Source organism: Hoplias malabaricus, chromosome 15, assembly GCF_029633855.1.
Source record: "Hoplias malabaricus isolate fHopMal1 chromosome 15, fHopMal1.hap1, whole genome shotgun sequence".
Classification (NCBI taxonomy): Eukaryota; Metazoa; Chordata; class Actinopteri; order Characiformes; family Erythrinidae; genus Hoplias; species Hoplias malabaricus.
This window is the reverse complement of record NC_089814.1, coordinates 7,764,668-7,792,410: the sequence shown is the minus strand read 5'-3', so window position 1 is coordinate 7,792,410 and position 27,743 is coordinate 7,764,668. Positions and strand designations below refer to the sequence as shown.

The following is a 27,743-nucleotide window of genomic DNA, read 5'->3' as shown; positions in this document are numbered from 1 at the left end:
CCTAAATATCTAACCAACAATGTCCTATGGGCAGCATTTGTGACCACTGATGAAGCACTAAAAAATGACTAAAATCATTTCTGCAGCAGCGGACGAGCTTTGGTCTCAGACTTTACATCTAAACACAGGCCGTGTTTAAACACTCCAGGAGCACTGCTGTGTCTGATCCACTCATTCCAGCACAGCACACACCAGCTTTACACAAGCAGTGGCAGACTGAACTCTACTGAAGCCTTATATCAGGCAAAACTTTGATTGTTATAAACAACTGCTACAGTTAGCCGTGTGTGACTAAGAGAAGCTTGATTCACTGACCTTCACACAAACAGTTTGCGAGAGGTGAACTGATAACGCTGCAACCTGTCACTGTACACATTACTCAGCGCGTGTGAGAGAGAGAACAGAGAAGAGAAAAACCCCATGCCATATCACGACAAACACAAACACAAAACAAAAAGCTTCTGTCACTCACAGCAGAGGCACCTCCACGATGAGATGCACCAAGTTAGAGATCAGCTCCTCTAGGAGATCTTCACTTTCTGACTCTGAAGACACACACAGACAAAGAAAGCGGTAAGATACTGTATCCACCTCTCGGCTCCAGCACTGCATCCTCTTAATAAGAATTACAAAGATTAAAAACATTAAAAAAACTAATAAAACCAGACAATGTCTTTAATAACTCCATAAAATCAACTACTGACAGTGTTATGTCCAAAATGTTCTGGGAAAAATACATAAATCAGAGAAATGCAGTGTCTATGAGATGTACAAATAATTTTAAAGTATTCTTGTGTAATTGCGTATAATTGCAATTCAAAATTCAAACATTCTCCTGCTCTTTTGCCATGTTATGGTAACTGTTGTGCAGTATTAAACATGACAGTTATCTTTTATTCAAAAACAAATCCCCTACAATTTAAGTAATTTGAAAACAGCGAGTGAAGAATGTATTGGTCGCTGAATTCGTTATGAGCTCCATCAAGAAAAAGCTCTGCAAAAGCATTGTTCTGTTCTTGGAGATAATACTGTATCCAAAAGTACATGTGAGTTTTGGTTTAGACAATTTAAAGATGGGGATTACGATGTCAGTGTTCATGAACAGTTACCATAACATGACAAAAGAACAAATACACATGCTTTTATAACTGCACTCCCCCCAAAAATAGGACTGAAATGGTGCGCTTGTGTGTGTGTGTAAGTGTGTGTCAGTCTTTACCATAGGAACCTGGCGCCCTCGGCTGGTAAGAGAACTGTAAGTGCAGCTCCTCCTCACTCATCTCTCTGATGAAGACTTTGAGAAGGCAGCGCACCAGAAAAAGGGCATTATGGGCCTGCCAGATGAACAGCTGACTGTAAAGAGTAGAGAAAGAGAGTGTGTGTCATTCATTAACCACATCAATACACGACCCATTTCATTTTCACTCACCACAGAGTCTCATAAAATCTTTAGAAAACAGTGTAAACACCAGACCAGAAAAACACAAGTGAACTGCCTGGGTTTACTGTGCTTTAAAATGGTTTACTCCCCATTTGGATTCACTCTGAACTCAGCAGAACTGTAACCCTTAGAGGCTGAACAAAGCTCAGTTCAAAAGAATACAAGCTTGGAACGAAGTGACTTCTAACAAATAACTAATTAAGAAGGGACCATGGGATGATCCCATTGTATCTTTATAAAATACAGTTCTGAAGGAGCCCTAAACATATATATTTTTATTTGTAGGCTTCTTTTGAGGCTATTGGTCTGTCCCCCCTCATATTTTAATCTGCCGTGTGCTCAGCTGTTTCCCAGTTAGTTATCTGTACATGTTAACACAACACACTCCAAAAAACAAGGGTTAAATTCCCACAACACAAACACACCAAGCCTCATTTCCCAGATCATCACCTTTTCAAGCCAGATTCTCATCTCTATAGTTAGAGGAGTTCCTAAAACTGTAAATTAGTAACCAGCCGCTGCATGTGAACGGCTGCTGCAGCTTTACACACGCTCCATGACCGCGTCCAGAGGTTATGAATGGGCCTCTTACAAACCAACGGCATACTTCCATACGACAGTCTTCCATTAGTTCAGAAGTGTCACTGAGGATACACCATAGAAGAGAGAAGGGCAACTCCCTGAGTTTTCTCATGGGAAAACCCAACCATCAGCCAGGGCTTCTCCAGAACCACGAAGAAACCACAACGGCACACACACAATGCGTAGAGTGGAGACAGCAGAAGTCATTCTCAAAGGCTGGGAACAGTGAGGACACTCTGTCCTTGCAACATGTTTCTCCTCTGTGAATTCAGCTTTTCTCAAGAGGGTCTTCAAAGCCTTGTGTGTAAGCACAGCTACGGTGAATGCACTAGTTAGTACACCAGTTTCTACATAATTAATAGGACATAAACAATGTCAGTGAGAGGGGTTTGACGTAAGATACACTGATTCAGTGTTAGTGATAGGAACCAGGCGTCTGAATAGTTTACTGCCTCTAAAAGCTTGTGATAATATTATATTAAAGGCTAAGCACCACTTAAAGGACCTCCATGAATATTCCACATTATTTTAGTTACTGACATATATAAGTATGAATTAAAATGAAAATAGCAGCTTAATTTGCTTTAAAACTGACAATTTTATTAAATTGACGGAAAAACCCGAGCTCGCTACGGAAATTCTTGAACGCGACCGTGACGTCACTGGTGGACAACAGCTGAACAACGCCGCGGTAAAACACCGTTATGACTGACTGTTATGACAGTATCTAGCTAAATAACCAACATTATTCATGACAATAGCCTAGCAATAAGCTAAACTCAAATTTAGAGGTACCGTTATTCTTGTAAATGTGATCGAAGTCGAACTCGAATTCATCCGACACTATAAACCTCCGTAATGCAGCTACGTAGCCGAGTATAATCTGAGCCACCGAGTTTAGCGAGTCAAGCTAACGTTAACTAACACCAACTAAAACAGGCGAAGTGAGTGTCCTCACCCTGTTTACCTCCATGTTACAGAGGCTCTTGAACACCTTTCGTTGGTGTCCTTACATGCCCATATTGTTGGAAAAGCGCCAGTGAAATGAGCTACAGATAACGGAGTGAGCGGATGGTCCTTTCCAAAGTGCCCGTTTAAAGTTGACAAATTTAGTCCATTTTCTGGATATTTTGGGATCTTTGGGCCATTTGTTCACAGATGTCCCACTGTACATTGAATGATTGCAGCCAAAAACAACACACCTTTTCGTCATTTTGCATTAAGTTAAGTGCAGCTTCTAGAGTTGTTGTCCACCATCTACGTCACAGGCAAGACGCCTATTAGAGTTTCCCAACACCGTTGGGGGGGGACCAACGGTCTTTTAAACCTTATTCCTTGAATTAGTAAGAAATAACATGTTTTCTGACTATCAATAAACACAAGTTAGGAACTCAAACTCCACTGGATTTATTTGTTTGACACTTTCATAGAGCTGCTGCTTAGCCTTTAAATGGTCGCAAAAAAATTACGCTTGGTGCCAGAGAAATTACAAACAAAACAAACAAAATTACATTTAAATATTCTGAAAGCATGTGTAGGTTCATGTGTTTATTTTTGGGTGGCAAAGAAAATGGCTATAACATTCTCATTCTCACAACACGTAAAAGACATTAACGCAGAGTACACCATGCTTTCATCTCAAATCTCTGTTGAGTAAGATTTCAGTACTTAACTTCTCCAGGACCAATACTGTAAATGTTATAATCTGTATGAGTTCAAACCACTACAAGGTACGAGGAGTTTTAAAAAATAGCTTAATGTTTATCTAGGAACTCTCTGTAACACCCAAAGTGCTTCCACTCGTCTGGAACATGAGCACATTAATGAATAACGAGAACTTCATACGTTCCTTTATCATTAGGGCTGAATGACATGTGGAAGTGAATACACTATGTATTGGTCAACCTTAATACAGTGGAGAATGCATAATTAATAAATCCATCCATTTTGATTCAAGATATTGTTACTTTTGCAAGAACCTCCCCAGTAAATGCCTCAATCTTCCCAAAGCTTCATCTGCACTTACTCTTGACATTCAGTGGAGATCTTCAGCTCTTTGGTTCTTCCCAGGAAAACTCTCACCAGGGCCCCGAAATTCCCGGACCTGGGGTTGTTCTCAACTTAAAAAAAACAGGGAAAAAAGTGCAAGTCTTTGATTAAAAGAAGAAAAAAAGGGTGACTCCAGTGCAACAAACATCACCCCGGCACACACACAACTGAACAAGTACCGGACACAGAGCTCTTAAATTAAAGCTGTCACTCTGATAGCGCACACTGTGTATAATTTGTGCTTCGTCTTTACTTCTGTGCATAATTTAACCTGTGTTCCAATGGGAAAGCCACATATAACTGCAGCCATACTGTGGTTTAGCAAAGCACAGTGCAACAAAGCAATGAATGAACAAATTTTAAGCTTACTTAGAGTTTTGGCGAGAGGGACCACTGCTTCTTCCAGGAGTTTAGCATCAGCACTGAGATGTGGGGAGAGAGAAAAAGAAAAGATTAATAAGACTTTGACATATTTTGTCATTGAGCTAGCTCTAAGTTCTACCCTTAATTGTTCATGTGGGACGTAAATATCTAGACCACCAAAGGCCAAATCAGGACACCATTTGCACTTCTTTAAATCACTCTCAGTGTCAGGCCATTGGCAACAATTCTAAAAGAGGTCACTGGGACAGTTACATTATTACTTAAAGTTGTGTTGTGGTATAATATAACATAACATACTTATCTACACATTTTATTTACTACAAACACAGGTTATCACTCAAACACTCACTTAAAACATGGCTGGTGTCTAAAACTGGGGAAAAGTTTGTTTCTCGAGTCAATTTTCCCCATTTAAAATAATGGAAAAGCAATTAATGTGTTCCAGCCCCCCCCCCTCCCTGAAAGTCACCCTTTTTGCACTGATATATGTTTACAACACTCTCAAATTAGTAAAAAAAATACATGTAGCGTTACTAAAAATAAAAGAGAAATACAGTGGTAACAGTAATAAAAAAGAAATAATAAAGTTTTAAGTGGTTACACATCGCTACCTTGAAGACGTGACGACTGGCTGGAGGAGTAACACAGGCACTGGCCGTATGACGGGAGGTGGGGGGGGGGTGGAATAACGGAGAGTAAGACGGTGAATGTGGGGAGACGAAGCGTAGATACGGCGTAACTTAGCACGAATTTCGATGTCTGCTATTTACGCTAATGCTAAATTGCTAAAGCTACAATGTGCTAATCTTAAAAGCTCACTCAAGTCTGGGCGCTGGGAGACTCTCCTATTGGGGTCAGTGGACATTTCCAGACACCGGCTCGGTGAAGGCTCGGGTTCGTTTCTAGAGTCGTGGTTTGTTGGCGGAGGCAAAAAATATTCAAATGCCCGGTTCGTATCTTGGAAAGTTCGTTAGTAGAGGTTTCACTGTAATATATATTTGGTGTTAGAAGTTCACTACAATTGTTTGGCATTGGAGTTAAATGTGGCTAAAGTTCCTAAAAAATAACCTCATACTCAACAATAAGCATCACAGCAAACATCAATCTTGCATCATGGAACATGAAACTGAAATGCAATGGAACTGTGTGTCAGCATTTAACCGATCCGTGACAATGAACACAAACCATTCCAGAGGAGCTGGGGGTTCCCTCAGCTGTGGGTGCTGAGGGAAGGAACAGTGCTGTTCTTCACTGCCCCTGCCGCCACTTTTCCTGCCGGCTGAGGGAATCAAACCCTCTGAGCCCAAGCCTGCTTTTCAAACCTTGAGGCCACGGCTGCCTTAATTTCAAAAGTCCTAAGTGGTTTCTGACATCATCACAATCAAATGGTTGGCTGCTCTGTTAGCTGCATTAGCCACACAGTTCCCATACAAAACAAACTTCAGACACCAAACATGGGTTGTCTGACTACTGCATTCATTACGTTTTTAAATTCTACGCTATTTTGACTGTTCAAAAGAAATATTTTTATTTGCCTCTGTTGCACATATTCCCCCTTTGTTCTAATTTGATATCTACTGTCTTTCCAGTGTTCTCCGGCTTCTGTCAGATAGCTCTCCATCCCTCTGGTCCAACAGCCCCTGCCAGATGAGGTCATTTGGCAGCTCTATAAAACTGTCACAGTCGATTATAAAATCTGTCACATGATTAGGAAGGCTGAGAGCAGGATGTAGAATATTTTTCCCCTGATTGTTTATCATTTATAAGCCTAATAATAATATGCTAAGTCATAGCCCAGATGGGTGAGTTCACTGCCCGGAAAGTGAGCTGGCTGGATGTTTGAAGGATACGGTAAACAGCACATGGTCTTCGGGAGAAAGCTCATCGCTTTGACGGTCAGCACAGAGACGTGCTCACTCTCCCTGACCTGTCTCTCACTCCTGCCCACAGGTGAAAGGCTGTGGTGTTAAATACGGGGTAAAAAAGGGGGCAAAAACAGAGACATGACAGATGCCCCAGACTCCCCTACAAGAGGAAATGAAGCAACGCAGCCCTGGAGGGCAGAGGGAGGCTAAGAGAGACCTGCAGCTGTTATTAAAGGGAAATAATGACATCACCTTGCAAATTTCCTTCTAAAAACATGTAAATATTCATTCATGATTAATTTGAAAACATTTATGCGAGTTTCAGGTCACTGGCAGGACGTGGACTAATTTCCAACACCAGACGACTGACGCAGTGTTTAAGAGTAGGGCATTAGATGAGGAAATATTTTAACGTAAGAAAGAGCTTTTATGCGCATGGCTTTTAATTAACTTGTCATCCAGAACAAACAGCCGACAAAACAACACCAAGAATTCAGAGTGAATTTTAGCTGCACCTTTACGGTTTATTACCATTTATTTACAGGCCTATAGCCACACTTTTATTGGCCTTTTTAAAACTCAGGGTTCACGAATTAGCCCTGAAACTGAAGACAGTGTTGACCTGATACCAAACTGATATCCCCAGGAGTTGCTGGATGAGATATCATAGAGGAAAAAGAATGCATTCAATACAATCTTGTAACAAATCGCATTTTTTTGTTCTACAAAAAATAAATATGTTAACCACTCATATCAGTCACAAAGCTCCAGAGACCTGGAGGTTGTGAGTTCGATTCCCGCTCCAGGTGACTGTCTGTGAGGAGTGTGGTGTGTTCTCCCTGTGTCTGCGTGGGGTTCCTCCGGGTGACTGTCTGTGAGGAGTGTGGTGTGTTCTCACTGTGTCTGCGTGGGTTTCCTCCGGGTGACTGTCTGTGAGGAGTGTGGTGTGTTCTCTCTGTATCTGCGTGGGAGTCCTCCGGGTGACTGTCTGTGAGGAGTGTGGTGTGTTCTCTCTGTGTCTGCGTGGGTTTCCTCCGGGTGACTGTCTGTGAGGAGTGTGGTGTGTTCTCTCTGTGTCTGCGTGGGTTTCCTCCAGGTGACTGTCTGTGAGGAGTGTGGTGTGTTCTCCCTGTGTCTGCGTGGGTTTCCTCCGGGTGACTGTCTGTGAGGAGTGTGGTGTGTTCTCCGTGTCTGTGTGGGTTTCCTCTGGGTGACTGTCTGTGAGGAGTGTGGTGTGTTCTTCCTGTGTCTGTGTGGGTTTCCTCCGGGTGACTGTCTGTGAGGAGTGTGGTGTGTTATCTCTGTGTCTGCGTGGGTTTCCTCCGGGTGACTGTCTGTGAGGAGTGTGGTGTGTTCTCTCTGTGTCTGCGTGGGTTTCCGCCGGGTGACTGTCTGTGACGAGTGTGGTGTGTTCTACCTGTGTCTGCGTGGGTTTCCTCCGGGTGACTGTCTGTGAGGAGTGTGGTGTGTTCTCCCTGTGTCTGCGTGGGTGTTCTCCGTGTCCGCCCCTGCTGCGGTTTATTTAAATTTATTTTATAGCCAGTTAATAATACACAACGGTGAAATTAGATGTATGTTCAACTCAACTACATGACATCCATAAGAAGTTATGGAACATTGAACATTTTCTTATTTTTGGAAACATGTTTATTGGTTATATTTGGAAATGCAAGGTTATGTTCTGACAGCACCAGCTTATTCAGCTTAACTCAATTTCTTCCGTGTAACACCTCAATCCTTAGTAGCTACACCTGTGAAGCTGTAACGGTGTGAGAGCCAGGCACTGAGCTCACCTGCATGTTGGACTGCTGAAGGTAAAGGAGATGAGCTGATTCCAGAAAGGCTCATTCTCAGAGATGGACTCTGGACCGATCAGAGCGCGGAGGCTCTGACTCTCCGACAGGTCGCTCACCTGACTGGTGTTCGCACCCATCGCCCCCGGCAATCAACCCAGACGTCTTCACAGCCTCATCACCTGCTGCTCCGAATACTGCAGAAACACAGCACATTCACACGGCTTTAACAGAGACAGTAGAGAGCAGGGGCAATTAAGGTCCAGTTAAAGAACATTTTCCGGCGCATAATGTATAACCTGCATTATGATTAGTGCCCTATTCTGCATATTGAAGTAGCCTTGTATCTATAGCAACAATTATGTAGGTAACAACAAATCAAATTAACCTTTCAATTACATTTCAATATACAACAAAATATTTAAATATTGTAAATAAAAAGTCATTTTTTCATTTCAAGTAAAGTTTGCAAATAAATCAATGATTTAAAAAAAGAAAAAAAACCCTAATGACTTGTAGTTGCAGTTGACTTAGTGCTTTACATAACCAGCAATCTGATTGGTTCCAGTTGCTGGAAGGCGGGACTTTATCCATTAACAGCAATCCAATTGGCTCTTTACGCTGAATGACGGGAATCCACGTGCAGCGTTATGACAATTTCAAGCCGTAATCGTTCCCTTATTTTTAAAGTTTCTGGTTTTAACTCACACAACCCTGTCGTACTGAAAGTGTCCCCAAAAACGTTTATCACGTCAATTGGGTTATTGGCCGAGCAGCCTCACGTGTGACACGCAGAAACCTACGCAATTAGACTGGTAATTTACTGAAGCGCTAAACCTGAACTGTATTGACTAGAAGAGTCACACCATTTAAAACAAACAGCTCTTGAAAGTTTATCAGTTACAGGTCCAGCGTCTGGGTCCGAACACAGACCGTGGGCGACCTATTCATGACCCCTGGTATAGAGCAACAGGGACAGAACACTGGATGCAAAAAAATTGGGAATAGCTTACAATGAAAAACATGGTGTTAGAAAGCCACAAGCTGGAAGAGCTCTCTGTTGGCAACAAACAAACTCAAAAGACTTCCAAAGCTTTTTAAAACCATACTTTGAATTTTGGTTGTGTGCTTTAATGTGTTTCCCAGTTCAAACAGAGAATAGAGAAAAACGTTAAATAGTTTTAAATCAACTCTGCTTTTTGTTTTACCACTGGCCAAATCTGGTACCTGGTCCTTGAACAAGGGAATGTGTCAGTCCCAGCGTTACAACCGTTCCAAGCAGGTACTAACTCGTGACGTGTAAACCCTGCAGAGCGCTGATTGGCCAGAGAGACCTGTCAATCACCACAAATTGTGGATTGGCCACTTGTAACATCTCTTAAATTACAGCAGTGTTCATGTTTATTTTTTAATCGGACTCACAACGGCAGCTCATAACTTTACCTCAGCGTCTTCTGAAGAGGTTTAAATGCTCCTTGGGCCAATGGATGATGAAAATTTCCAGCGAAAGCCGAACGTGCAACAAGCAAAACTCATCTCTAAGACTGGGGCGCGGAGCGGTGTTCAGTCCAAAAAACAAAAGCAAAACGCAAATACACGATGAGTAAACAGCACCTGTGTTTATTGCCGTGATGGTTGTAGTTTTTAAAGCCATTAGAGATGGGGTTTTGCAATGTCACCTGCTCCGTTTTGCGGGGGAGCTGTGCTACAGGAAAAACGACATGCTTTAAGTGAGCCGAGTCGAGCAGAGCCAGACCCACGCAGTGGAAAAACACCATTAGGTGAAGTTGCATTGCGTATCAGTAACAATTCTCTTTAAACAAAGTGTCAGACAAGTAGCTGCACTGTTATTACCACCTGGGTTTGACCTATCGATAGCTCAAATCAATGTGGTATGGGTCATATCTTACAGTTCGTTCACATATATTTAACTCTCTGAGTCACAATAATAGTAAACGCAATATTAGAGCTGATGGTCGTAAAGTGGCTGTTGAAAATAAGCCATTTTCAATTGAGAAACGTAGGAAAACAGCTTTTAAAATGAGGCACATAAGATGAAAGCAGGCAATCGTGCTGAAACTACATAAACACTACGACTCCACAAGTGATTTTTACAGGGACTGTAAAAAAATAAAGACAACGTACCTCAACCCCAACTACGAACTCTCAATATTAAGTGACAATTCAGAAATAATGAAGGATAGGCCTAGACTTCACTGTGAAACTCCTAATTCAGGCCCTTCTACCAAAGTAGAAACCTTCCGCAAGGAGAACGCCTGAGTACACACCTATTAAACACACATGCAAACACTTACAAAGATCATACCCTCGCCTGAAAGGTTTAATGCAAGTGTCAGCTGATACAAAAAGTTGTAAAAGCAGCTTCAATGTTTGTTCACCCCGTCTCCACCTCAAATTCTGGTATGAGCCTGTTCCAGTCACACATAAAAGAGCTATTCACACCACTAGTGAATATAAATATTGCAGTTTCAAGATGCAAAACCTGTTCACAGGTGAACACCAAGACGAGTAGTTGTTCTCGTGTCTCTTTTAAAGCAACAACAGCTTCTACATTTCTGAGAAGGCTTTGGAACATTGCTGTGAGGATCTGACGGCACCGTTAACCCATGAGAGCATTAGTGAAATCAGGTACTGACGTTGGACGATGGGATCAGGATCACAAACACATCCCTAAGATCCTGGATGGAGCTCCATCACTCCAGAGACTGCAGCTCCACAGTCGAACCCGGGGGAGATCCCTCTAGCCAACACTTAGCTTAGACAATGGGGACTTGGGTTTACATGGAGGCATATCACAGTGGCCAGTAGTGTTGCACGATATACCGATACTAGAAAAGTATCACAATACTTTGTTATTAAATACAGTACAATACCCCACATAATGAGTACCGGTACTTTAAGAATAATATGATAAGAGCGGCAATTCCAACGGGTGCCACAGGGGGCAGTGTGCACTCACAAACCTTTGACTCCTCTCACACCTTTAATTATTTTGCCGCTTGTTTTAGTGACATTTCAGATCTTCTAGTGAGTTATTTTAAAAACAAAAAAGTAACTCTATAACGGCTCATCTGCTCCAGGGACGGAGCAGCACAGTCGGTCCACATGGCAACTCTCACAGATCAGAATGAGCAGAAGGTGCTGCCAAAGACACGTTTGCTTCCTCTTATGCTGAATGCATTCCTTTTTCTGAACTCCTGAACTGAGATCACACCACTGATTGAGGCCTTCAGCTTTATTCAAACAGGAAACACGTCTTTTGAATGTATGACTCGGGTCCAATGGTACAAACGGACCCAAAAATGGCAAAAAGTCACGTGTGGTGTCACACTTAACAAGCAGATACCAGCAATTTTGCCGACAGCCCTCAGACATTTTAGGTTTTTTGCCATGGTACTGTTTCTATATCTGTATCGAGATATTTAGGCAGGTATTGTATCGAAAGTCATCATTTTGGTATCGTGACAACACTAGAGGCCAGCACCTCTTATTTAAAACTATATGTAGCTTGCTTGGTCAAGAATACAGACAGGTCACTGCTAGAGAAATATAACATGTTTTTGAAATATAGAATCATAATATAGCAGTGGCACGGAGGTGCAGCAGGTTAGTGTCGCAGTCACACAGCTCCAGGAACCTGGAGGTTGTGGGTTCGATTCCCGCTCCAGGTGACTGACTGTGAGGAGTGTGGTGTGTTCTCCCTGTGTCTGCATGGGTTTCCTCCGGGTGACTGTCTGTGAGGAGTGTGGTGTGTTCTCCCTGTGTCTGCGTGGGTTTCCTCCAGGTGACTGTCTGTGAGGAGTGTGGTGTGTTCTCCCTGTGTCTGCGTGGGTTTTCTCCAGGTGACTGTCTGTGAGGAGTGTGGTGTGTTCTCCCTATGTCTGCGTGGGTTTTCTCCAGGTGACTGTCTGTGAGGAGTGTGGTGTGTTCTCCCTGTGTCTGCGTGGGTTTTCTCCAGGTGACTGTCTGTGAGGAGTGTGGTGTGTTCTCCCTGTGTCTGCGTGGGTTTCCTCCGGGTGACTGTCTGTGAGGAGTGTGGTGTGTTCTCCCTGTGTCTGCGTGGGTTTCCTCCGGGTGACTGTGTGTGAGGAGTGTGGTGTGTTCTCCCTGTGTCTGCGTGGGTTTCCTCCGGGTGACTGTCTGTGAGGAGTGTGGTGTGTTCTCCCTGTGTCTGCGTGGGTTTCCTCCCACAGTCCAAAAACACACGTTGCAGGTGGATTGGCGACTCAAAAGTGTCCGTAGGTGTGAGTGTGTGAGTGAATGTGTGAGTGTGTTGCCCTGTGAAGGACTGGCGCCCCCTCCAGGGTGTATTCCCGCCTTGCGCCCACCGTGACCCTGAATTGGATAAGCGCTTACAGATAATGAATGAATGAATGAATGAATATCTACAGCTAAAAATCAGTCTAACGCTAGCTGTGTTAATCTGACTTCATTAAAGTGCTCCCACTGGTGACAAAAGCTTGGGTATGCTCTATAAAATAATAATAATAATAAAAAAAGCTTGACAACACAATGGAACACTCTGAAGCAGCTGCACATGACCTTAAGGTCATGCTCAAAGCCAACAATCAGCGAGAGAGGTATATGAGCCCACGGTGGAGGCTGTACAGCAGAGGCACTATGCTCTCTGGAGTGACTGAGCTCCATCAACCTTTGAGATGAGTTGGAGATCTGATAACTAATCACCCAGGATCTGTACCTGACTTCACTAAGGTTTGGTTGAATGCCAACAAATCCTCACAGCAGTGTTTCAGCATCTGTCAGAAAGCTCTTCCAGAAGTGTAGAAAGTGCTAATACAGAAGAGAGGATGCAAACTAGCTATCGATCCTGTAGGTTTCTCAAGAAACGTTGGATAAGCAGCTGTCAACAAATATTTAGAGGATCTTGCCCAACCCTTAAACATTGTTCCCCGTCCCTACTGATTTCATTAGGAACTATGACCCTATATCTGCTGGAGTTATTACCAGGATGTTTGTCTCCCTCTGCTGCTGTGACAGCTTCAGTTATCGTGGGAAGGATATATATACACACACCACATACTGGTACACTGCTGTGAGGATTTGATGGCAGTTAAAAGCCATGAGAGTATTAATTTCAAGGTCTAATGCTGAATGATTAGTTCTGCTTCAGCTAATCCCAAAAATATTGGACAGAGTTCCATTACTCCAGAGAACACCATCCCACTGCTCCACTGCCCACAGCAGGGGGTTTAAACCCCGCTGGCCCACACTTGGCATTGAGCACGGTGAATGCATATGCTTGCTTTTTAATATGTGCTTACCACATCCAAACAATGTATGACTTCAGTTTATTCAGCCTGAGAGAATAAGATTTAATGAAAAACAACACTGACCCCATGAAGCTTACATTTCCAATAAAAGTAATTTAAGTGATTTTTAAACTGAAGGCTTGTAGTTCAGCTCAAACCCAGGGCGAAGGACAGCCTGCGAGAGAGCTCCAACACCTCTACATGAATAAAATACCGGCCCTTATTCAACACAACTGTCGTGAATGAGGCTGAACTCATCCGCAGTGGAAATACAGGTAAGCCACGTTAGCACTGAGCTAACCGTCAGCGCCTCAGATCTAAACGGCACTCAGCCACCTTTAGCTTAGCACGATATCTGGCGCTAAAAGTGGTCTCACCTGGAGAATGTCAGTGCTCAGAGCGGCCGTGAACGCGTCTCCGACAGCAGCGGTTTCCTTGTGGTTCAAAAGAGTAGCGAAATAAAGCGCGTATAATTCAATATTATTAATAGTATTAAAGCGGTAAAGTATGACTCTGGTTAGCTACAGTTGCTGAACACGTATACACGCAGCGCGGTGACGTCAGATGACGTACAAAAGCTACGCCCACTGCAACACAAACAGTTATCTGTAATATTACACACAGAGTTCTTATTTTTTCTTCTCATACTACTTTTTGTTTCTTTTTGATTATATTTGATTAATATTTGTTTTTTAAAGTTTATTTGGCATTATTTTTTACACTGAGGGCAAATCTGGAGGTCCACTTTTGTGTCACTTTTTAATCAAGCAGAATATTAACATTTTCGACGTTTTTTTTATATGAAGCCTACACATTACTCGTAATGAGTAATTAATGGTAATTAGTGGTTATTTTCCTGGATTCCTGAATTAAAGACTAAATTAAATTTCAGTTTGAAAAGTAATTTTATCTTATACACAGGATGCTAATCTGAGAGGGTTGATGGTGAACCAGCAGTGTCTTACAGTCAACATATAACTATCCATCCATCCATTATCTGTAACCCTTATCCAGTTCAGGGTCACGGTGGGTCCAGAGCCTACCTGGAATCATTGGGCGCAAGGCGGGAATACACCCTGGAGGGGGCGCCAGTCCTTCACAGGGCAACACACACACTCACTCACACCTACGGACACTTGAGTCCCCAATCCACCTACCAACGTGTGTTTTTGGACTGTGGGAGGAAACTGGAGCACCCAGAGGAAACCCACACAGACACAGGGAGAACACACCACACTCCTCACAGACAGTCACCCGGAGGAAACCCACACAGACACAGGGAGAACACACCACACTCCTCACAGACAGTCACCCGGAGGAAACCCACGCAGACGCAGGGAGAACACATCACACTCCTCACAGACAGTCACCCGGAGTGGGAATCGAACCCACAACCTCCAGGCCCCTGGAGCTGTATGACTGCGACACTACCTGCTGCGCTACCGTGCCGCCCAACATATAACTAACTTATTTTAAAAATATATATGGCACTTTTCCACTGACCACGGCCCTGAAATGGATTAAGTGAAAAAGATGATGATGATGATTTTTCCACTGTATGGCTCCTACTCTATTGAAATCTATTTACGGTAGCTCTTTTTGGTCAGTGGTATCTGTGTTCTGTTTTCTGGAAACGTAGCTGTGACACCTCAAATCACAGTCTCTAACGGGAACAGTGAGGTTTGGAAACCACAACAACTGCGGCGGTAACGTTCAATGTTGTTGTTGCTCCATCATTAGTTCAGGCAGATAAGTAATGTTTTTTTTTTTTGTTGTTGTTGTTGTTGTTCCTTGTTGCAGTGTCAATCACTCACTGGATTCTTTTGTTGGCCACAGATCCAAGGAATATTTGAACCATGAGAGCAAGCACTAAAACAGAGCCCGGTTCCAGGTTCCAGAGCCAGATTTAATCAGTGGAGACTCAAAAAAGAGCAGAGTAGAGCAGAATTGAGTAGGTACTATGCAGTGGAAAAGATCCAATAGTGGAATAAAGGGCGTTCTGGGCTGAGAATGAAGCCACACATTTGATGTGTGTGTGTTGTACTCTGCTCTGTGTTTTCGTAGCAGGGCTGGCTGTGCTTGCAGGTTAGTCCCGCCTTCTGTCCAAGAGAAAAAACCACAGAGGACAGTATGATACCTTTAGTCAAAAAGGACCCTCCAACTATTCCTCCACCAACAAAACCCCACCCCATTCTAGCAAAACAGGCTTCTGACAAAAAGCACAACAGAACAGGAGTGCAACTCTGAGCTGGCACTTCTTCTCCTCAAGGCATTATAACTTGACATTTTATGACAATTTAATGTTCTGTGTGTGTTTCCACAAGTGACTGGCTGAAGCAGATATGATGATGTTAAGTGTTACTGACAGTGATCTGCGGATCGATGCTGAAGTATCGATACCTTTGATACCAGACCTTTATTCTCTGAAATCGATTCCCAAATCAAAATATCAATACTTTTGATACTTCAGTCTTTTGAGGTAATGTATATCATTAAAAGGAACACAGTGGAAAGTAACTAAACTATTGAAATCTTGTCTAAATGACATGCGGGTGGTGGGATCTTCTTCTTCTGCCTGGGTAAGTGTGTAATGCTTAAGTGCAGGGGCACACTGCTCAGTCATTCACTCAGTCTGTAGACTGACACAATGGCAAAGTGTAAACAGAGCATGTGCGGAGTCCAGACAGACACTGCAGGCAGACACTAACCAGGTACAGAGGGAGAAAATGCAGAGCTTTTAGTGGTGCTAAGCGTTGTTGCCATTGTAGTTGTTTAAATGAATAAATATGGTTAGGAAATAAGTAATTAAATAAATCTATACTAGGGCGGCATGGTGGTGCAGCAGGTAGCGTCACAGTCACACAGCTCCAGGGACCTCCGGGTGACTGTCTGTGAGGAGTGTGGTGTGTTCTCCCTGTGTCCGTGTGGGTTTCCTCCGGGTGACTGTCTGTGAGGAGTGTGGTGTGTTCTCCCTGTGTCCGTGTGGGTTTCCTCCAAATGACTGTCTGTGAGGAGTGTGGTGTGTTCTCCCTGTGTCTGCGTGGGTTTCCTCCAAATGACTGTCTGTGAGGAGTGTGGTGTGTTCTCCCTGCGTCTGCGTGGGTTTCCTCCGGGTGACTGTCTGTGAGGAGTGTGGTGTGTTCTCCCTGCGTCTGCGTGGGTTTCCTCCGGGTGACTGTCTGTGAGGAGTGTGGTGTGTTCTCCCTGTGTCCGTGTGGGTTTCCTCCGGGTGACTGTCTGTGAGGAGTGTGGTGTGTTCTCCCTGTGTCCGTGTGGGTTTCCTCCAAATGACTGTCTGTGAGGAGTGTGGTGTGTTCTCCCTGTGTCTGCGTGGGTTTCCTCCAAATGACTGTCTGTGAGGAGTGTGGTGTGTTCTCCCTGCGTCTGCGTGGGTTTCCTCCGGGTGACTGTCTGTGAGGAGTGTGGTGTGTTCTCCCTGCGTCTGCGTGGGTTTCCTCCGGGTGACTGTCTGTGAGGAGTGTGGTGTGTTCTCCCTGTGTCCGCGTGGGTTTCCTCCGGGTGACTGTCTGTGAGGAGTGTGGTGTGCTCTCCCTGTGTCTGCGTGGGTTTCCTCCGGGTGACTGTCTGTGAGGAGCGTGGTGTGTTCTCCCTGCGTCTGCGTGGGTTTCCTCCGGGTGACTGTCTGTGAGGAGCGTGGTGTGTTCTCCCTGCGTCTGCGTGGGTTTCCTCCGGGTGACTGTCTGTGAGGAGCGTGGTGTGTTCTCCCTGCGTCTGCGTGGGTTTCCTCCGGGTGACTGTCTGTGAGGAGCGTGGTGTGTTCTCCCTGCGTCTGCGTGGGTTTCCTCCGGGTGACTGTCTGTGAGGAGCGTGGTGTGTTCTCCCTGCGTCTGCGTGGGTTTCCTCCGGGTGACTGTCTGTGAGGAGCGTGGTGTGTTCTCCCTGCGTCTGCGTGGGTTTCCTCCGGGTGACTGTCTGTGAGGAGCGTGGTGTGTTCTCCCTGCGTCTGCGTGGGTTTCCTCCGGGTGACTGTCTGTGAGGACTACTTTTATTTATTTTTACCAAACACATTAGGTGTATTTACATTAAGTATCGGTATTGTATCTGTATCGTCGATAGCAGCCTGAATTTTTATCAAATAGAAAAGGAAATCGGTGGTATCGAACATCACTAGTTGCTGATACTGATCGTGAGTTTAGTAACTGTTCCTGTGGCTAGTAAACCGCGAGGAATGCTGTTGTACACAAATGAAACGCGTCCCAATTCGGTTCCAATTCCCTCGACCCCTTGAACACTTGCGCCCTTTTTTGCTCAAGCTTCGACATTGTCTTCAATGGGTACGCTTCAAGGGAGCGGTTGGGGATTAGGGCATGAATTGACACAGTGGGATAGACGTACACACACAGATCCACGCCGTACAAAGCTGCAAGGATGGCGGAGAGAAGTGCAACCGTTTGCCCTGCAAAACCTTCAAGAAGAAAGACTGTGATGGAAAAGGCTGCCAATAAACGGAGGCTGGAGCAGGCGCGAGCGCAGACCAGAGTCAACATCGGGGAAGCTTTCCAGCAGTGGAGGATCCTGAAGGCGCAGAAAGGCCTGGAAAGCGACGCAAAGGTTGCTGTCTTTCTGTTAGAAAGGTAGCTAATCTACTTTGTGTTTGGGGGTGGGGTTATTTTCCTGAATTATGTAAAGTTAGGGTTCGTGTATTTAAGGAGCTGGCTTTAGAAGGCAGTCTGTACGTAACGTCAAGGAGAGGGAGATTATTCGGTTATATATTTTAAAAAGCTTGCCTCCACACACTTAAAATACACCTTCTCCAGCTTTAACGTTAACGTTAGACAGAAAAGCCGTTAATAATCATATCTGGTGAGCGTTTGTGTAATTACGGGGACAGACGAGATGATTTACAGTTTAAATTAAAGTCTCGTTTGTCAGAGAAATGCCTCCACATATGAATAACGGATTATGATCGGTTGAACCCTGTGAAAGTTTTGTTTGTCTCGGCTGCTGCAGACCGCTCTGAATCCCCCTAGCAACAGAGATATAGACCGCTGAAGTGTGTCCCAATTCCACTCTCAGCGTCCTGACCCCTTGAACGCTTGCGCCGTTTGCTCACGCTTCGACGTCATCAAAGTGTACACTTGACGGAAGGAGATGCAGCAATTGGGACAGGATTAGGAAGAGGCAGGAACTTCCGGCTGTGTCTAACTTTAAAATAAAAGTCCAAGGCTTGACATTTTAGAGGGGTGTTTGTATTTTGTAGTAATATTAATAAAGGGAATTGTCTCCCTTTAAACACGATGTTTAAAGTGTTAACGTCGTGCTTTAAGAACGTTTTCAGAAAGTTAGGACCAGCGCAATTTTGATGGAGGCATTATATTAAGACTAAAAAAATATATAAATCAGTGAAATTGAGAAGCTAAAATTATTTACATTAATATCTTAAAATCTTAAGATTTTTATTTAAGAATGCTGATGTATGTTAGAAAGTAACTAATGGATTTAAAAAACAAACCATATAAATACCAGTCCATTAAAAACACACGTGAACACAGCACATTAAATTTAAGGAAAGTTAGTGTGTGTTGCTCTGGAAGCAGTGGATCAGAAACAGCAGTGCAATGACCTGAATACACTTTAAGAGCTGTATAGACTGGTTTATATGTGATCATTATACATGTCCAAACACAGCATTTGCTGATGCAGTGATGAACATAAGTGTGTGCAGTGTGTGTCGTCATCTTTTCTTTTGGGGTTATGGAAGACCGACTGCAGGGGCTGCTTTAGTGACCAGTGTGTGACGTGTCCAAACACTGCATTAGCTTCAGACTCACTGTGTGTATGCACAAATATCATATTAAAAATCTGAACAGAACTGGACCAATATCCCAACACTCAAAGTTACAGTTAACCAAAATACTAAAAATGAACATAAGCAGCAAGTGGGATGTGTGTGCGTCACCAGTGAATGGTTAGGGTTAGTTCGACTTCGATCACATTTACAAGAATAACGGTACCTCTACATTTGAGTTTAGCTTATTGCTAGGCTTTTGTCATGAATAATGTTGGTTATTTAGCTAGATACTGTCATAACAGTCAGTCATAACGGTGTTTTACCGCGGCGGTGTTCAGCTGTTGTCCACCAGTGACGTCACGGTGGCGTTCGAGAATTTCCGTAGCGAGCTCGGGTTTTTCCGTCAATTTAATAAAATTGTCAGTTTTAAAGCAAATTAAGCAGCTATTTTCATTTTAATTCATACTTATATCTGTCAGTAACTACAATAATGTGGAATATTCATGGAGGTCCATTAAGTGGTGCTTAGTCTTTAATAAACTTAAACACTCTCCGGTCACAACCCGGGATATTATTGGAGACAGAAAGGAGTGTTGGTCATTCACTTTGCTAGGGGGCAGTGTCGCGTACACATGGAGTCCTAGAAATGCGGTGTTCCTGCGCGCTGTGGCCTGTAGAGACCCGGGTTGCCAGGTATGAAAAACCATCACAGCGTGCAGCAGCAGCAGCAGCCATGGAAGCGACAAAGAGAAGTAACCCAACAAAGTTAACGTTTCGTCCCCAAATTCCAAAGCCTAGGCATCCTGCCAAAAGGCTCAATGATAAGAAACGGAGTAAAACTAGAGTAAATATCGGCGATACGTTCGAAAGATGGCGAGAGCTCAGAGAGAAGAGGGACTGCAAAACCGACGCGGAGTTGGCGGATTTTCTCCTGAACAGGTAAACACTGAGCTCCGCCTGGGGAAGCGGACACTCGCTAATATATCAGTTGGACTCTGTGTTAACTTGGCTTCTGAATGCTATTATTCTATACGTTGAGTAGTAGTTTATCAGGGTCTGGAAAAAGTAAGTCCAGAGGGTGTATTTTCGGAGTGGTCGGCTTTAGTTTTTCGTGATATCGGACTTAGCGTTGGCTAATATATCACAACCCAGCTGTGATGTCTTTAACTAACATTTACCGATATATATGACTTTGTTTATAATATTTAAATAATAAAAACAATGTAGGCGTATACGCTAGCAGGTAATTTAATGTTTGACCTGAACTCGTCTGTTGCCAATTCGTGTTTGTGTCTTCAACCTGGCAACCCGAGTAAATTTCGAGGAAGACAACTCTTAAAAAGCTTTCAATATGGAGCACGGCTAAACATTTTAAACGCTTAAATGCTGCCCGTTGTCGTTTAAGGACAAAAAAAAAAAAAACATTTAAGCAACGGTACGTTAATGTTAACGGCGAGGCAAGGCGTGTCCCAATTCTACTCAGTCCCTCGAACCCTTGTGTGCTCTTTTCCCACACTTCGATGACGCCATAGTGCACTTCCAAGGTAGTGTTTAGGGCTTAGGCCTAGAATTGGGACAGGGGATAGTCTTGAGTGTGGCAGTATTCAGTTAGGGACGTTGGCAATGCCGATGTATGTTAGAAAGTAACTAATGGATTTAAAAAAACAAACCATATAAATACCAGTCCATTAAAAAACACACGTGAACACGGCACATTAAGGCCGTGTCCCAATTCTACTCAGTCCCTCGAACCCTTGTGTGCTCTTTTCCCACACTTCGATGACGTCATAGTGCACTTCCAAGGAAGTGTTTAGGGCTTAGGCCTAGAATTGGGACAGGGGATAGTCTTGAGTATGGCAGTATTCAGTTAGGGACGTTGGCATCTGTCTGGTATCTGTATTCTAAACTAAAACGTTATTCACGCGCCCCCTGAAGGAGAAATGAGCGGGAAACAGACCAAAAGGAGAAGGCCCCACATTCAGGTTCTAGGCGAGGCATTCAAACGTTGGAGAAACCTGCGGTCGTTGAAAGACTAAAAGGTCGAAAACACGGCCCTGTTTCTGCTTTAAAAGTGGGTCACTCGACTCACGTATTGTTACCGTTTCGCAGAAGCAGCTCAATATTGTTTGCGAGTATTTGATAAATACAGGAAGAAAAGTTCATTCGACTTTCTGTAAACGTTCAGAAGCAGCAGCGTATTTGTTGAAGAAGCACCACACAGAATCAGTAAGAACTCGGACAGGATCTGACAAGAAAAACAAGTTGGAGTTTCATTTCAGTTTAACTTTTTAATATTTGGTTTTTCCTTTTCTGGCCTCCAGCTGCATCACTGTCATTGGAGGCCTTTTCCATCCTCAGCGCTCCGGTGGAGTCTGGATTAAAATAGATGTAACATAGTGGATTTATAAAAAAAAAAACATGTATATTTATAAACAAGAGAGTTTGTAAGACTATTATTAAAGCACAGTAATCAAACAGTATCGAGCTGCAGGGAGTGCTGTTCTACTGAATATCGGAGCAGATGGGATGCTGTTTTAGGTCTCTGTATGAAATAATACCAGTCTGGCTGATGTTTAGAAACACACTCTCTCTCTCTCTTTCTCTCTCTCTGACTCTGTCTCTCTCTGACTCTGTCTGTCTCTCTCTCTCTCTGACTCTCTCTCTCTCTCTGACTCTCTCTCTCTCTCTGACTCTCTCTCTCTCTCTCTCTGACTCTGTCTCATTCTGTCTCTCTCTGACTCTGACTCTCTCTCTCTCTGTCTCTCTCTCTCTCTCTGACTTTGTCTCTCTCTCTTTTTTCTACTGGAGAGGCTTCAAACACTCTGACTCAGTCTTTGAGCGTCCGGTCTGAGCCTGGAACCCAGTGGTCCATGAGACAGAATGAGAAAAATAGATGGAAATGTAAACCTAAAGAAACTATTATTCTTTCTGTCTGTCTCTCTATCTCTCAAATGTGATATTCGTTTTATTCAATAGTTGTACAAGCGTCGTGAAAAGCAGTTAAATATCTGATTTGGATATTAAAGATATAAAGAGCTACACTAATTATTATGTGCATCAAAGTTAATACAAAAGCCACTGACCTTCATCCCAGCTCTTGATTCTGAGGTTGAATTAATTTGATCATCTGTGCTCTGTGTAGGCCGTACGTTTATGTACATTTAACAGAATAAACTGTAGTGTGTTAATACACTCACCCTGTCAATGGAAGTTCATGTGTAACTGCTGATGCTCCCCGACGAATACCAGATTCCTTCTGTAATTTCCAATGTTGCTTTCACAGCTTTTCAAGAGGAGGACCCTTCAGTGCTGCACCAGGGCTGGGATGCGGCTCGTCCACAGAGTCGTGCGACTCAGAAAATGAGAGGTGAAGGCACATTTTCTTTGGTTTGTTGTAAGGAGTAGGCCTTCAGTTCAGCATTGGTACAGTTAGACAGAAGGGAACACGTCGGGGTGAACGTGCACTAGTTTACACGTAGCCGCACATTTAGTGTAGTCCTCATATTCTGTTTTCCCGTTACACACCACTCTCTAGGGGATGTGGGTCGTTTGCTATGACACATTAAATTGGGGTCAGAACTGTTATGTTTACAGCTCTGTTTTAGATATCTACCAAACCTACGATGTATACCGCGCACATGTTTTGGTGCTTGTTTCATCTTTGCGTGCTTCTGAAGCAGGAACTGGGATTTGGATGCTTTGGACGACTGCGGGCTACAGACGGAGGTGTCCGGGATGACGGTGCAGCAGCGTAATGGACAGACTGTGCCAGAGGAGATAGAGATAGTAAGTGCTGGTATAAGCTGTCTCTTGTTTTGGCACAGTTTGTTTTTCTATTTCTAATTACGCAATTTCAAAATCATAGGTGCTAACAAGAAGCATGGTCAATCAGCCCTCGGCCGTTCAAGAAACCAGGAGAAAAGGTAGGCCCCGTATTATTTCTTTACTTTATATAATAGTCAGTAGTATATAGCATCATGGAGTTTTACTGCACATGGACCGAGGAGAGAACGCCCCCCGGAGGAGGGATGTGTGTTCTGTTCGTATGAGCAGAAAAGAGGGAAACCCTATTCGTCACCTGCTGCTTTATTTATTTATTTATTTGTTTGTAGCCAATTGATAAAACAGTAAAGGTTTTGGTGTAAAAGGGCTGTCAGGTGAACGTTTCACAGCGCTTAACACTTGCTTTCATTTACCTTTTTCCCCCCAGATATATCAAGGAGGTCTTCAGACACAGAAGGAAACTTGGACTTAACTGAGTACGTCCTCAGATTCTAAACACAGAAGTCCTTGCATATACCACTGTGTTTTAAGTTTGTTTCCGTGCTATTTTAGCTGATCACTGCAGTGTGTGCACCATTAGGTTTCTGTGTATCTTTACATGGGACACAGGTGATTGCTAAAGCAGTTTTAAAATTCACACGGTTGTGGTACAGGGTCGATACGACGACAGTTTGACTGCTAGGAAAAGCAGCTGGAGCTATCTGTTAGTACTTGACTGTTGGTCTTTTGTTGTGTTACAGAAGTGGATACGTGGATTTGAAAAAAGAGGTTTTGTTGCTGCTGATGTTCCGCTGTCTTGACTGCTCCAAGCAGTGCCGTGTTTGGGGGAAAGGCAAAGGAGGAAATCTCACTCTCAGACAGGAGTGCACCTACTGCTGTAACTGCAGGGTGTGGACCTCTCGGCTAGTGTCACTGTCACACAAGGTACGCGTGGGGAAACAGTCGTGTGGGGTGTTTTTTATTATTATTTTAAATTTTTTTTAAAGAGTTCTCTTCGGATTTATGTTTATGGACGGTTCCCCAAAGGCATGTCAACGATTTGTGTCCTGAGGCACATTTGCTCACAGATGATGCAGCTAGGCCTGTAGATCCTGCAGCCTCGTAGGTTGCAGAAGCTGATGTCCCAACTGGTCATTTATGGAGTGCATAATCCTGCTGAAACATGTTTCTCCTGGCAGAGCTTCCAACTGGCAACACGTGGCCTCAGTTTGTGTCTCATTCCTCTACTAGGAATTGACACAGTTTACAATTGACACAGTTGTAGGTGATGCCTCCCAGATCATCACACTTGGAGCTGGAGCAGTGTGTAGATAGACAGCAAGCTGTCAGGAACAAACCTGGATTGGTCATTAAAGATGATCCAGTTCCGGTCTGGAGCAGCCCAGATTTCTCATTCACAACACCACGGCTCCCAGCACCTCGTAACGGCTTGCTCGGAACAGCCTAGATGTCGGGAATTTGTTGAAACCACCATCCTGCTTCTCTGAGTCCAATGATAGAGCCCCCTCCTGAAAGTCGTGTCACTGGGCAAAATATTAAATGCTGAGGCATGTTAGCAAATCCTTTTCAGTCTTGTTTACGTCATAGAAGTGTGTAGTAGGTAGATTTACAATCGGAAAACAGTTTTACAACAGTCTCGCCTCATGTTACGACCCAGTCTAGGGTTGAGCCGTAACAATGAGGTGTGTGTTGTGATTGGTGTGTTGGAAAATGAATAACTGTAACAGATGAGAATGTGGACGAAAAGAACACAAACGGAAACACAGAATGGATAATGAGTAGAATAAAGGAGGTCCTCGGGTTACGTCAGTCCTGAGTTATGATGTTTCATGGTTACGACACATCTCCCATTTACTGTATAAAGTTAAGTGGGTTTGCGTCGTAAACGTCGTAACGTGAACTTCGTGTTTGGTGTGTGTGGCGCGGCGGAAGAATACACGGTTACGCGGCTCGGGACCGAGGAGGGTAGGTGTGAGGATAGGATAAGTGCTTACAGTATGTTATTTACCTACAGTATGTACGTATGTTCCGACTTATACCGAAAATCGGTTTACGACGCAACGTAGGAACGGATCAACGTCGTAAGTCGAGGACCCCCTGTATATAATAATTGTAGATTGTACAAAGAGACAAACACCAGTGAACTTGAGGATGGCCTTATGCTGATTAAAAATAACAAACAAACACCCCTCCTAACTGACTCACAGACAACTCTAACTTACCCACGTGAAAACAATAGGAATGTCTTACCTCACTCCCTAGTTATACACAAAAACACACACAAAACCCACTCCCAAAACAAACGGCAGACAACCCAAACATACACATATACACAGTGTTACAATATTTTACAAATATAAATCTAACGTCTGTGACCACAAAGGGGAAAAGAAACTAGTCAAAGTAGGAATGTCCCAAAGTCAAAACCAAGAAAACTCAATATTCACAAAAGCACAGAGCACAAAACACGGGTGACTAGCAGCGTACACATTAAAGTATTTTAGCGCTATGAGCCTTCCGCTGCCATGTTAATTATGAGTGTTTTCTCCTCCCCAGGTGGCAGGTGGGCGTCATGCAAGCGTTGGGAGTTCTGACAACTTAAACTCGGACCAGACGTTTCAGGAGAGCAACCTTTCAGTCCAGTCTCCTCAGCACAGAGGTGCTACGCAGGATGAAGCAGGTGCTTCAGGTAACATCCAGAGCTTTATCGTAAAACAAGAAGCTGAAGATGACCAGGAGAAAGAGACCGAGAGTCTGTTGTTGGAGACATTTGAGGATAATGCCCTAGTTTCCCCGTTTAAAAAGGACAGCGTTGAGGACGATGGTTTAAATGATGCGAACGTATTGGCACGGGACGAGAACCCTGGTTCGTATAACAGTCCGTTCACTGCTCAGATTGATGAAGACGGTGTATACGTCTCAGAAGAGATGTATCAGTACAGTTCAGACGAGTATGGGCCTATAGAGGAGGGCGTGTCGACCACAGAAAGCGATGAGGAGGAGGAGGATGAAGATGATGATGAGGAGGAGACGACTTCAGAGAGGGATTGGACAAGCAAACCTCAGAAAGTGTTTCAGAACACTATAAAACCTATTATTTGGTGCATAGACTGTGGTGCAGTTGTGCATATGAGCTGCAAAATTCGGCGGCACCAAAAGATCTACGGCTGTGCGGCTTGTGGTACGGGGGACAGCTCGGACAGCTCCGCCTTTAAAGACTTTTCTGTTCATTTTAGCGACGTACCGAGTTTTCACAAGCATGCGATCGACGTGCACGGAGCCAAAGAAAACCTTTATGAACAGACGGTCTGCCCGGACTGCAACAGGAACATCAGGGTGCAAACGGACCCCAAGAAAAAGGGCCACGTCTGTGAGTACAAGACCAAGCCATTCTCTTGCCATTTGTGTCCCAAACGTTTTATCACGGAGATCGGCCAGAAAGTGCACTACCGGCGACTGCACGGTGAATACACGCACATCTGCAAGTACTGCATGACGGAGTTTGACAGCAAGATCTCCAAACTCGACCATGAGCTGACGCACGACCAAGACGAGCTGCCCTTCATCTGCCCCGACTGCCCTGAGAAGTTTAAAGACTATATAACCCGTAACCAGCACCTGAAGAGCCACAGAGGCCAAAAGAAGCACATCTGCAGCACGTGCGCCCGGACGTTCAATAGCCTTCAGAGGTATGAGAGGCACATGCTCATCCATTCGGGAGAAAAGCCCTACAGATGCGAGATATGCGAACGTTCCTTCAACCAATGTGGGCACCTGAAGTCTCACATGCGTCTCCACACGGGAGAGAAGCCCTTTATGTGCGAGCAATGCGGAGAGTGCTTTAACCACAACGTCAGTCTGAAGAACCACCTGGTGCGCCAACACGGCTCCGATCCCGCCGCGCCGCTGCCGGAGGAGAACCCGCACAAAGGTAGACCCTCCAGAACGACGGATAAACCCAAGCGTAGAAAGCGAAGACGGAAGGTCTCCTCCAGTGCTGGTTCCGAGGACCCGGAGATGGAGGAGACAGACTTGAAGCTTGATCAGGACTCTGGGGAGGAGAGCCGAGACACTGACTCTTCAGGGGAGGAGGAGAAGACTAGGAAGAAAGCACACGAGATCGGAGAACAATGTTATCCAGTGATATAAAGCTTAAGTTACCTACTGTTCACATATTCATTTAAACTTTTTAGGGAAAGTTCCATTTCTCTAGGGTGGTGGTGGTGGGGGTGAGCGTGATCTGCACTGTCTACAAAACAAATATGGCTGCCCAAACCACCAGTGAACCTACACAACTTCAGTGTAATCTCCATAACTGTGAAGCTATAAAATGCTCACTTTGTACGTTTTTGTACGATGAATGGTTATACAAAGTGCCCTTCAAGGAAGATCTCCCAACCTCGGGCAACAGACAGTGTACTCATAGCTGAATGTACCAGTGGAATAATGCACCAGAAAACTTTGCCTGAACAAATGACAATAACTAAACAGATAAAAATATCTTGGCACCTTAACTTTTTCATAGAATTGTCTGTGCTACCTTAAATAGTGCAGAAATGCGTGATAATGTAACAGCTGCACTACCTTTTAGGGTTGAATGGAAAATGACTCTAAAGCTAGTCTTTTTTTCTTTCCCAATGGTATTAAACCTGTAGTGGAGAAGTTCTTGGTGGATGTTCTACTCACTTCTAGGGAATGTTCCTCAGCTCTTGTTCTATTGTGCAATTGAGAAATCCTGTTAGCGTTTCCTGAATGGTCCTTAAGTACGGTTGGTGATGCTAAAGCTACCTCCTGCAGCTGGTT

At 44.0% G+C, this 27,743-nt stretch overlaps 2 protein-coding genes across 5 annotated transcripts; one reads left to right on the top strand and one right to left on the bottom strand.

Annotated features, from left to right (window-relative positions):
• Positions 1-419: 419 nt before the first annotated feature.
• dym (dymeclin) lies at positions 420-17,814 on the bottom strand. Of its 3 annotated transcripts, none has more exons than XM_066646528.1 (6): positions 17,762-17,814; positions 8,115-8,311; positions 4,442-4,494; positions 4,050-4,143; positions 1,220-1,353; positions 420-545 (listed from the first exon to the last, which is right to left on the bottom strand). In XM_066646528.1, exons 2-6 carry the CDS (start codon positions 8,252-8,254, stop codon positions 469-471), a joined length of 498 nt encoding a protein of 165 aa, XP_066502625.1. In that variant the 5' UTR covers positions 8,255-8,311; positions 17,762-17,814; the 3' UTR covers positions 420-468. The 3 variants fall into 3 exon arrangements, with proteins under 3 accessions (XP_066502625.1, XP_066502624.1, XP_066502626.1); XM_066646527.1 differs by lacking the exon at positions 17,762-17,814 and adding an exon at positions 13,783-13,999; XM_066646529.1 differs by lacking the exon at positions 17,762-17,814 and adding an exon at positions 10,260-10,270.
• LOC136668814 (uncharacterized) lies at positions 17,457-27,689 on the top strand. Of its 2 annotated transcripts, none has more exons than XM_066646526.1 (7): positions 17,457-18,000; positions 22,441-22,524; positions 22,838-22,943; positions 23,023-23,080; positions 23,368-23,416; positions 23,681-23,864; positions 25,497-27,689. In XM_066646526.1, the coding sequence occupies exons 1-7, from the start codon at positions 17,795-17,797 to the stop codon at positions 27,087-27,089; spliced, it is 2,280 nt and encodes a 759-aa protein (XP_066502623.1). In that variant the 5' UTR covers positions 17,457-17,794; the 3' UTR covers positions 27,090-27,689. The 2 variants fall into 2 exon arrangements, with proteins under 2 accessions (XP_066502623.1, XP_066502622.1); XM_066646525.1 differs by lacking the exon at positions 17,457-18,000 and adding an exon at positions 19,850-20,096.
• The last annotated feature ends 54 nt before the right edge of the window (positions 27,690-27,743 follow it).

Excerpts from the sequence above, each read along its gene's own strand:
- dym (XM_066646528.1), bottom strand. The coding sequence starts at position 8,254 with ATGGGTGCGAACACCAGTCAGGTGAGCGACCTGTCGGAGAGTCAGAGC. Across the intron at positions 4,144-4,441 it reads CCCTCTCGCCAAAACTCTAA|TTGAGAACAACCCCAGGTCC; the intron begins GTAAGCTTAAAA and ends GTTTTTTTTAAG. Across the intron at positions 546-1,219 it reads GAGGGCGCCAGGTTCCTATG|AGTCAGAAAGTGAAGATCTC; the intron begins GTAAAGACTGAC and ends GTGTGTCTTCAG.
- LOC136668814 (XM_066646526.1), top strand. The coding sequence starts at position 17,795 with ATGGCGGAGAGAAGTGCAACCGTTTGCCCTGCAAAACCTTCAAGAAGA. Across the intron at positions 22,944-23,022 it reads TGCCAGAGGAGATAGAGATA|GTGCTAACAAGAAGCATGGT; the intron begins GTAAGTGCTGGT and ends TCAAAATCATAG. Across the intron at positions 23,865-25,496 it reads TAGTGTCACTGTCACACAAG|GTGGCAGGTGGGCGTCATGC; the intron begins GTACGCGTGGGG and ends TCTCCTCCCCAG.